The sequence below is a fragment of the Ochotona princeps genome, unplaced genomic scaffold (assembly GCF_030435755.1).
Source record: "Ochotona princeps isolate mOchPri1 unplaced genomic scaffold, mOchPri1.hap1 HAP1_SCAFFOLD_4124, whole genome shotgun sequence".
NCBI lineage: Eukaryota > Metazoa > Chordata > Mammalia > Lagomorpha > Ochotonidae > Ochotona > Ochotona princeps.
This window is the reverse complement of record NW_026696613.1, coordinates 22,648-34,572: the sequence shown is the minus strand read 5'-3', so window position 1 is coordinate 34,572 and position 11,925 is coordinate 22,648. Positions and strand designations below refer to the sequence as shown.

Genomic DNA, 11,925 nt, shown 5'->3' with positions numbered 1-11,925 from the left:
AACTTGACTGGACAGAAGGATGCTGGACTCTGTATGGAGTGAGCCTGTAATTAGGGAATCCCAACGGAACCTGAGCTGTGGTTATGCATCATGGTGAAGGAATTCACCATGGGGCAAGGGTTTGGGGTGAAAGGGGGAGAATCCGAGTACCTATGAAATTGTGTCATGTAATACAATGTAATTAATGAATAAAAAAAAACTGATTGGAGAAGCCGGAAAAAAAAAAAACAGCTAATCCTATAGAAAAACAATAATGGTAAACATGCTACTGGGTAAAAAGATAAAACAAAATCCATAAATAGAATTCAACTTTCTCACAAACTTTGATAGAACACATTGCAAAGTCAAAGTTGAAAAGTGGAGAAGCTGCACTGTAAGACACAATTCTGAGCTTGTCACTGAAGACAAAAAAGTTTCATTCTTAACAAAGGAACATCATCTCACCTGTACGCTCTTGGAATTAACATTCTTGAAAATTTCATTGAATTTTCCCATCAAGTTAAGAAATTGCTGGTCTTTATAATCAAAACGGTTCTGGAAAATCACGGAGCAGATCACATTGCAGGGAGCAGCACCCAGGATAAAGGTGGGGTCACAGGGTGAGGCTAAAGAATGAGAAACATTTTCAAGCACCATTAGAAAAGCCATACAAACCTCCTACACTTTGAACTATGAGACACAGGTGATTTTAGACTCTAAAACAGGAACTATGTACAAATTACCTGACTAGCATCATCTTCAAAGTGCTGAGAACAACACTACTCCCCTTCCCAGAAAGGACTGTTGACCTCATCCCTTATTGAATGACAGTCTTCCAGCTTCAGAAACACCCAATGCCAGAGGAAACATCACAGCCTCTGTGCGCAGGACTCTGACCCCAAGTCAATGTTATTTGGAGGCTAAAGGGAAAACCTGAGAGGTCACCCCTAAACACCTAATAACTCAGGTTATCAGTGTACAGTTATATCTACACGGAAAATGAACAGTCAGTTAAGGAAGCCCTGCTGAGGAGTTTTTAAACACATTAAAAGATTGAAGAAAATGGGTGTAGAAACTACAGAAAGAGGAACACTGACAGAAAGGGTTGACGCAATTCAGGACTTTGAAGGAACAATTAAGGACAGCGAGCATCCATGGAATCAAGGAAATTACCCCCCCCCCAAAATGGTAAGAGAATCATTTGCCTAAAATTAAAATGAAGTTATTCAACTTCCATTCAAACTGACATGGCAAACATCACATGTAAATCCAGAAATGACGTTCTTTGAGCCTTTGAGGTGGGAGGAAATGTTCTTCCTCCCTAGGAGACAATGCCCAGCACCACTAATCAGGTTGCACACCTTTTCTTTGCACTAAACCTGTGCTCTTGTGAAATTCTAGATAACTGTGCTACATAGACATCAAAAGTACGCTGTGTCACCATGAATTTTCAATAATGGTCATTGTTTAGATCAATTTTATTATTTCGCATATAGGAAAAGATAAGTAGAGTAAAGTTTTCTATTTTCTTTTGCATTTTGTATTTTACTGAGCAACATTAGAATGAAACTTTTGTTGCATCCAACACAGCAAAAAATTTTAAATGTAAAAAACAAACAGAATTAACATCCTAGATATAATTAAAGGTGAATTCAGTCAAGAGAATATAAGGAAATGACATGGAATTAAATAACATATGGATAAGGAATTAAATAACAGATGGATATTGAATGCATTAAAAAATGTTTAGGCAGTTAAAATCAAAGCCCTACAGACATAAACACTGAAAAATCTCTAAACATGTTAAGATGTTCATTCCACAAATGCAGACCAACTAGTGACAGTATCTGATACTTTGTCATGCTCCATAATAGTGTGATCAAATCATTCCCAGCAGGCACCCTGGTGAAATGATCTAGTTGTATTTTACAATTAAGTCACAGGAATAAAAATATTATTTTCTCTTTGAAAAATTGAGGTTGCCAAAACAAAGCAAGAACAGAAAAAAAGTCTGATGAGGTTTTTATTCCAAGTACTATATAATGATGAGTATGTGAAGCACAACAACTAAATATCCACAACAGCTCCCTGGACTCTGCTTCAAACAGAGTCCCTGGCCCTGATCCCTGCTCCTCCAGGGAGATGAAAACCACGACAAAAAATGCAGTCGCTCACTGTCCTTGCAACGAGTCCATCCAAGGCTATCACTAGACAGGGGAGAGGCTTCTTATGGACATTTAAAGGGTCAGCCACCAGATCCTAGGATGGCATCAAGCGGCAGTCCCTGGCCCCAGGTACTGATGTGGTTAGACTGCTGGGAGCAGCCCTCTCCGCTCCTCTCCCCTCTACTCCCAGTTACAGGGAGGAAAAAATCAAAAACTAATGTCTCACTACTTTCCCCCATTCCTCAACTTGCCACACCAATCAGTGGTCCTTATGCACATATATCTTCCAACTACGTAATCTTCATCAAAAAATAAAACAAGTGTGATTTTCAAAGGGAGAAAAAGATAAATAAACTCACCATTGGTTTTCCTCAGCTCCTCCACAAGGCAGCGGGCCTCCTCCTGAACTCGTTCCTCTATGCTCCTCTTTCCCATCCCAAAATTCCGCAGGGTCACAAGTGAGAAGCGCCGAGTGTGCTTCCATGTCTTTCCATTGCTGAAAATGACTCCTGAGAGAAGAAGTGGAAAGTCAAGGAGCATTTCAGGAGAAGAAGAGGAAGCTGGCATTTGAAAACTCTGCAGTTAGAGCCCCCAGCTTCTGCACTCACCTTCCCAATATCCATTGTCAACACCAACACACATGCATGTAAATAAACTTGAAAACACACGATCGTATATGTAAACATGAAACATGTGAATGTACAAACAGAAATATGTATGTGAACACATGAAAACACACATGTGTAAATGCACATGAGAACACTGACCTAATCCTTTATTAACTTTGTGAATCACTGGCAAAATCGTTCTTCCAGAAAACTCCTCTCCAAGGTCAATTAGTGCTTCCTTTACTGCTTCATAACCGTGCAACACCACAGTGGGCTTCATGCCCAAATACACAGTGAACACAGGGCCATAGACTTCTGACAGCTGAGGGAGGAAAGAAAAGGAAATCTCATTTGGTTTACATTATGTGAATTACTCAGGTTGTATGAACTCTTGGATAATTTTGTTCTGTCAGATACAACATCAACATTCTGGAAGGTATACACAAACATGATGATGATTACAACAGCGCCACACATGGTGGCTCCCAAAAACCACACCATTTCAGGGAAAATTGGTTTCAGATCATCCTGGCTACTCAACAAGGATTGGTTAGCGTACCTTCTAGATGAATAAGACAACAGTCTAAAGGTTTAGAGATTTGTAATTGTGTCTCCTATGACTAATAAATAGAAGGCCCATATTTAAATTGTGCTTCAGTGACACTGATGCCTGAGAATTTATCAGGACTCATGAGTCAGATCAGACGCCGACCTCACTGCACTATGATGATAATTGGATCACCTACAAAGGTCCTGACATGGGAAGCACAATCAGTAGTAAGGAATACTAGATTTATACTCACCCAGGAACCTTGAAAGGCCAGCCAAGTAAAGCTCTATGTGAGTAACTAGCACTGAATGTGTGGGTACCACCGCAGCAGACCAAGAACACACAGACTTGATGTAAAGATGATTTGACCCCTACTGTGCATTCTCTGAAACAGACATGGGTTTGCACAGTCCAAATGCATTCCATTACCACCCAGAAGACCCTGGTTCATTCTCTCTTTTATTCATTTGTACCATCGAGTATTGTATTCATACAAACCATAAAGTTTTCCTGGACATCAGTAAAAATTTGCATCCCTAACGGTTAAATGACTTACCATAGGTTATTTTTCCTTTATATCAGTAATAATTTGTTTTCTTGAAGTTTAATTCCCTTGGTTATCAAAACACAAAAGCAAAACACAAAGAATAAGTATGGATGATTTATCACTAAAATCAGTATTCACAAAACTCTCTGTTGCATGGGCTTTTATAAACTAAACCAACAATGAAAAGAGTGTGAAACAAATGGCTTTGACTTCACCCTACTGCTTTAAAGCCTCTTTACTGACCAAATGCATTACTTTCTTCCAACTGTTTCTTTTTTTATTTATAAACATTTTTTATTAGTTATTTTGCATTATGTGACAGTTTCATAGGCTCTGGGAACCCCCTATCCCTCCCCCTCCCCTCCCCCCTGGTGGATTCCTCCACCTTGATGCAGTATTTCAGTTCAAATTCAATCAAGATTATTTCCTTGCAAACATATACCAAGCATAGAGTCCAGCTACTTATTGTCCAGATGGGTTGAACAGTTTCTTGGGCAGACCTTTTCTGGTCTGAAGTTAGAGCTGGTAGAATATCATCCCAGTAAATTAAGAGTCCCAATATAACATCAACAGCAATTTGCAATGTTATGGAATTGACATGGTTTTGAGTAACCAGTATGTTAAAAAAAAAGAAAAAAAAACAAGTCCTAACCACAACCTATGATTAGCTCATTGACATTTCAATTTTAGTTCATATACAGGACCGGCTGCTATATACCTTAAAATGGCTATAAGGTACCATTCAGCTGTTTCGTGTCTATTTCATTATAGTATTTAGCCATTTGTTGTGTTAAGGTAAAATTTTGCTGATCTTGGAAGATTTTAGGATAATCTAGACTGGCTTGTAACTCTAACAAGACATTTGTGCAGAATATTTTTTTTTTGGGTGGTGTGCAGGAAAATCCTCAACACCATGGTGAGGAGTAACTAATCTTTGTGTCCCACCCAGCGAGGCATGAGCCAATCCATGCCAGCTCTTTCCTGTCAGATTTCAACTTCTACTTTTTGTTGTTAATTTATTTTAGCTTTTTTTTTTTTTTAGTTTGTATGATTGTTTGCTGTGAGGGGTTTTCTAAGCGATCCCGATGGTCATTGCGAGGGAGAGTGGGGGTCCAGAGGTGGAGCCAGGCTCGGACCAGAGAAAGCTCTCCTCCCTGGTCCAGAAGGACATTTATTGTTCTTCTGTTTCTGCAGACCGCTCAGGGCTTCTGGTTGTCTTTCCGATGTCTTTCCGTTGGTTTCTGCACGGTAGTATTTGGACTTCTTCCATCCCCTGCGGAAGCTCCGGTTGGGGGTGGGTGACCTCAGAGTACTCGGCCTGCGAGGGTATCCAATTCCCTGTGGCCTCCTTGGCAGTTGGGATATAGTCCTTGTTGCTCGTATTAATAGTTTGTGGTGAAGGTCTGGGAGTCTTCATGGTTGGGATCCAAGCTTCCTCCTTACCACCTGCTCCACTCTTCTTCCAACTGTTTCTGAGAACACCACATCAAAAAGTTGAATCCCAAGGGACTGCTTTCTTGGAATAAAATACTTTGGTAATTAATCTCCACTCATGCAATATTTTTAAAACTTAACACAAATTATACATTATAAGCACTGGGACATAACAATGCATACTTACTTTGGTTAGGGATTTGCTTATGTCCTTAAAATCTATCTGTAAGATGTTGCCAAGAATTGGAAGAGGAGTGGGACCAGGCGGGAGGTTCCCTCGCCCATGGCTCTGTTTCCAGAATGAAAAGAGAAGCAAGAGGGAGAGACAAAGCACCAGCACCACCGTGGGATCCATGGAGCCTCCTCTTCTGCCTGAGACAAGTGGGAGCTGGCAACCACAGGCTTTTATAAGTAATCATGGCTCAATACATGTACCTTGACCTATGTACCTACCTGTGGGTTAGATGCACTTCAACTCTCCTTTGATGAACTTTGGTTCATTGACAAAATGAAAACAAGATGTAATTTTCAGTGTTTTGTTTTTCATTGCTCACTTAGTCCTTTCCAATTCAGAGGTTCTAATCAACTCAGTGTGTTTGTGAAGGGGGTAGGCAGGCAGCACAGGCACTCTTTTGTGGTTTTGTAACCAGCCCCAGTGCTTCCAAGCACAGTGAGAAATAAGAATGGATATAATAAATTGTGCATTGAGAAATGTTCAATGTTATGGTTTATGCATTGATGCCAGTTGTGAATTTGTAACACTGAGGGCAATCCAAGTATTCTGTATATTGTATATAAACAGTTTGTTCCTGTAACACTTTCTGAAATACAAGAATATTTTCCTTGAGAATGAGCACCACTATAAATATTTTCATGTGCTACACTAACAGAGTAATAAACATGATAGGTGAAATAACTCACACTTTCAGAACTTGGATGATAGAACATCGTTTCAATTAAATATTCACACCTTGCACCATGAAACACCTTGAATGCAGATAGGACCCTTTATTTCAGGGGAGGAATAGGATCCTACAAACAGGACACTGTAGGGCTCCACAGCTCCCATATGGTATAGCTGGGTTTAGAACGAGATCATTTGATTCCTCACAAGTCAGCTTCAGGGACCACCAGACTGCTCACTGTTTAACAGAGCACTACACTCTCAAAAGAACAAATAAAGACAGGGTTTCTCCACTTGCTTGCACACAGAGGTGACATTCTCTATATAATGAGGACAAAGCCAATCTCAGAAACACAGTGAGAACAGCTGAGGAAACGGTGGGCTCAACCAACTCCAAATCATTTCCACACAGCTCTCCCACTGCTGACATGCCTTGGTATTGTCAGCAATGACATGGTGGGATGAAGAGCACCCAGGAAGAAACTGGGGGCAGAACCACAAGCATGCCCTGAAGTGGAGCCTGAGAGCAAGGACTTCTCCAAACAGATCCAAGGCACAGACGGACCTGCACCACCTGCAGACGCCAATGGCAGATGACCTGGAGTGGGCAAGATTGGAATGGCACTGACACGGAAAGCCTGACTGCATCACCAAGGTGATTGCATGCAAAGGCGTGTTCTTTTGTTTAACATTAAATAAAATTTTTATTACACAAAGGATGTCACATAATTGCATATTTCTCTAGTTTGTACACAATTATTCTCACTCTCCACAGAAAGGCTGGTTCTTCACTTTTAATCTGGTCATGAATAAAATTCTGACTTTTAATTTTAAAAGTACTAAGAACGCTGCAGGTGATTAAAGCTAAAAACAGTATACTTGCACATGGCTCTTGCACACAGTATCAGGAACATACAAATATTTTTAATTGAAAATACAAAATATGGCCAGGCACGGTAACCTAGCTGCTAAAGTCTTTGCCTTGCACATGCCAGGATCCCATATGGGTGCCAGTTCTAATCCCAGCAGCTCAGCTTCCCATCCAGTGTGCTGCTTGTGGCCTGGGAAAGCAGTGGTTCCTGCAGGGTTAGTGCTCAAGTCGAATTTCTCACCCTCTGATTCTTGCTCTCTTCCAACTGAATGAACAGTTCAACAGAGTTCACTGATATTTACTGAATGTCTTACACAGCAATGACTTGCAAATAAACATGAACTTAATTTACAATTGAACCGCAAGTTAGTGAAGAAAAGAGGAAAAAAAATTTCTGTATTTTAGAATAACTGCAAGACAACTTCACTGCTTGCCTGCACTCTGCACTTAATTCATCTGGTTTGCAGAAAGTGAAATCCATCCTTGTCTTCACAGACATCAGTTAATAGCTGACAAGTGGGCTTTCCTGTTCCTCCTTCTTTATGTGGCCCCTTCCTGATGTGTATTCTTTGTATGATAAGAAACACTCACACATAGTTATATGAAAAAAGGGACCTCAGATATCCACTAATGTGTCCCTACTCAATTTTATACATATGACATTTTTAAAGGTTTATTTATTTTTACTCCAAAGTCAGATTTACACAGAAAGACAGAGAGAGAGAGAGTAGAGAGAGACAGTAAGAGGGAGAGAGACAGAGAAACAGACAGAGAAAGCAGACAAGACAAAGAAAGATCTACCATCCCACTAGCTCACTGCAAAAATCGACACCATGCTCACAGCTGGGCTGTCCTGAAGCCTGGAGCTTCTTCAGGGTCTCCCCTGGGAGTACAGGGTGCTAAGACCTTCAGACTTCATCCACTGCTTGTCCAAACTATTATCAGGTCTCTGGATCAGAAGTGGGACAACCAGGACACAAACCCATATGTGATACCAAAGCCACAGGTGGAGGTTCAGCTTGATAAGCCTCCACACCAGCGCTTAGGAATCCCTGTGAGAATTCTGAGATGAAGTTTCAACAGAACATCAGTACCAGACCTTGTTTCAGAAGCCAGATGTCATTCAACGATTCTCACATCAAAGCAATTTCTCATCACTGAACAAATGGATGTCTGGAAGGGCATCGTTTGAAGCCATCCATTGTCAGAGAGGAGAACTAACTTCCTCTAGGGCACAATATAAACTAGAAATGTCTCATATTCAATAAACACCTACCTTGCAGCACAACACAGAAAAAATATGCAGGTATCTGAAACGCAGAAGGAAGATTGTTAAATAATCATGAAGGAAATTTGTGTGATCAACACAGGGTCAAGAAGAAGATTTATTCACACACTCCGAATCCCATTATGTCTCTTTTCCATTACCATATTCCCACTCCAATATCCTATGTCATGTTACATTAATTGGATCTTTTTTGTAAAATTAATATAAATGGAACCACACACTATGTATTTTTAGTACAGAGGTTTCTTTTCTTTTTTGAATTGTTACTGCTGTCTTCTGTGATGCAGTTGGTAGGTATAGAGATGCCTCCTTCTCTATCCCTTTCTCCTGCTCCATTTTCCGTTCTCAGTATTTCTCTGCCCTTGTAGACTTTGAAGTGCATAACCTGAGAGTTTGAGAAATATCATTCAATCTGGGATTGTCTGAAGATTCCTCATGATTAGATGGTGGTATGCAACTTTGGCAAGATCACAAGCAGATATGCTTGGCTTCTCTTTGCATCCAATTAGATGACAAATCATTCAGCTCACTTGTGCCCATTAATGTTTAATCTCACCAAAATCTTGATGAACTTTACATGGTCAACTGAGTGCTCTTAGAAATTGTTGTCTCATTGTACTGGGTCACAATCCAGATACTGGGAATTTAAGATAAGCATCCAAGAGACTGCAATGTGCAGTCATGACTATGATCCACTCAAGAAAATTACTTGATACAAAGATTACTCAAAATGCTAGATTGGATTCATGAGTGAGTCATTTAGGACATTGAGAGGAATCAGAATTTCTAAGATATGTATGTTAGAAGTGTCTGTTGGGTGCTCTTCTAAAATCTAAGATACTTTGTTCATGACTTGGCAACCTTTCACTCCGCACCCGCTACCAGCATGACAGCTGCCAAACCATGAAACAGCTAAACAGCTATAAGCTATAACCTTATAACCTATAGCAAGTTCTAAGTTAAATAGATGTGCTTGTCTTTCACCATTAAGTGCAAGGTGACAGCAACAAGAAATGATACAGGGGTTCTTGGCCGTAGATCATCCACCCAGGTAACATGCTGCAGGAGGCATTCTCTGCAGAGAAGTACTGAGACAGTTATGGTGAACTTGTCCATTTATTAGCAACCAAGCACAAGCATATATAAGGCAGGGGCAGGGAGAATAAACTAGGAGTATAAACTATGCTGTTACTGGATATCAGTATCTAATACATATTATAAACCTAGCCAATCAGTATATCTGTCATGCACATTGCAATATGGCACTGTGTAGCCCACCACAATTTATTGAACTCGCATGCATCCTCAAGTTGCTTATTTCAGGACTAGCACGAGCTTGCCACAAGACGCATGTGGGCCAGGGCTGGGCTGAAGAAGGAGGAGACCAGGTTACTGGAAAGCACCCAAATTACCAGAAGAGGTTGAGGAGCAGAAAAGTTCCCAGAAAGCTTTGGATCTTGTCAACTGCGAGGGTCCACAGGGTTCTCTAGGCACTGCCGAGATAGTGGACATATCCCTAGGCATAGGCTGAAACCTAGAGGAGCCAGTCTCTACTCATGTGTGGAAACTTCAAACCTGCAGGCCTTTGCATAGGATAGTAAGATGAGATCCATCCTAGCACTCTGTTGCTCACACAGAGGTCAATGTTTTATTTTACCTTTGGGAAAGGGAGACTGTGGAAAAACAGAAAACCTGACCACAGTCGCACACATCATAAATGACAAGAAAATGGATTTGAGGAACCTGTGCCGGCATACCCTAAGTGCACCAGATCATGTCCTGCCTACTCCACTTTCAACTCCCTTCATCTGCCAGAGAAAGCAGCAGAGGAGAGTCCAAGGGCTTGGGTCCCAGCAGCTATGTGGGATGCCTGGATGAAGAGCTCACTCACTTGCGCTCAATCTTTCTCTCTCTCACACCGGTGTGAACATAAATAAATAAATAATATTCTTAATAAAGCGTGAGATGGATTTGACTCGAGATCTTTTAACATATGTTCTGCTGTGCTACAGCTAACATCACTGTTGCCTGGGCAATGATGTTATCAAAACTGAGCAAATTCAACCATGCGTTACACTAAATGAGCATCACTCTACATACTGCTTCACTGAGTTAAGGTCGTGGATGTCTGTACACTTTACAGGGTGATAATTCCATTATTGGCTCTCCTGCTTCCAATACATCTTCCTGCTAATGCATCCAGGAAATTACCAGATACTGAAAAAGGTGTTGGGTCTTGGCACCATTGTAAGACCCAGATGAACTTCTGACTTCTGAATTCTATCACATGCAGCCCTAAATAATGATCATTTGGAGAGAGAACCAGCAGAAAGGAGATCTCCCTTTTCTCTGTGTTCCCCACCACTTTGTGTTTGGGTGTGTGTGTGTGTGTGTGTGTGTGTGTGAGTGCATGCCTGTAGTTCATTCTCCCTCTGTCTCTGCCATTCAGGGCAAAAAATAAAACAAATAAAAAAATACAGTACAATACAGTACAATATAGTTTTCACAGTAAGGAGATGTCTCTTATTTGATTACTACAGCAATGAGACAGGGGATGCACAGGTGGGATTCTCCCCTTTTATTCTTGCAGGCTGAGTCTTGCTCAGCACAACTGTGACAAGAACCAGCACAAGAGAACCTAATGAGAAAGACTGTAGAGACTATACTTCTTTCTCAACACTCACCGCCCACTCAAGGCTGTTTCTGCTGCTTTTTCTGCTGCTTTTGGTCTCTCACTGTCACCAATGAACACAAAATAATGCACAGCAAAGAAGCAAATTATAGACACAACAATCTTCTCCAATGTTGTAGAGAAGATGGGAGATAGGTATAGCATAGCTGACCCACAGGACACAAAGACCACAATACCCAGACCTGAACAGCAACGGGCACTCAGTGCTCATCTGCATCAGAGCATCACTGCAGTCCTAAACTTTACCTGATCACTAAAGGTAATGTTGATGCAGAAACATGTGTGTTTTAAGAGAGCAGCACAGGTTTTGTTTGTCTATTTCTAGAAAAATTAAGTCTTTCCAGACCCAGTTACACCATGCTTTATTGATGATGGTGCCATGGATTCTGAAAATTCATACAGTCAGAGTCCTCACATGGCTTGGATTCTAATTTTACATATTATAAATCTATCCCTATTAGAGGAATAGAGAAGGTGAACCTCAAACAATCCCTTCCGTCCAACGACACGTAAACTACAATTACTATTGTTCACACTGGATCCTGAATACCCATGTCATCATCCCCTCCACCCAGTAAAACATTCAAGTCTGTGGGGTTCACCAACAGTTATTGATTGTGTCAATATTTTATGACAAAACTAAATTTACATAAGTAGTTAATAATTACAGGAGCAATTTCTCAAGATCAGGGTCAAAAATGTTTAGGGTTTAACCTTTAGGACTTGAGTGACTTTATGTCCTGATGAATCCAGGACCTACCCTGTAAATGAATGACTTTTACAAAATACTTTTAGGGTCACAGAAATACTTTGTATGAAATATATAATGTCATACATATGCTACTTAACTGGATTTAATGTGGTTTTATAGAATATCCTAAGTGGAT

General features: G+C 40.6%; 1 protein-coding gene across 1 annotated transcript; it reads right to left on the bottom strand.

Moving 5' to 3' along the window:
* Positions 1-435: 435 nt before the first annotated feature.
* LOC101520405 (cytochrome P450 2C14-like) lies at positions 436-5,638 on the bottom strand. The gene is made up of 4 exons (XM_012925449.2): positions 5,471-5,638; positions 2,912-3,074; positions 2,504-2,653; positions 436-605 (listed from the first exon to the last, which is right to left on the bottom strand). Exons 1-4 carry the CDS (start codon positions 5,636-5,638, stop codon positions 436-438), a joined length of 651 nt encoding a protein of 216 aa, XP_012780903.2.
* Between the last annotated feature and the right edge of the window lie 6,287 nt (positions 5,639-11,925).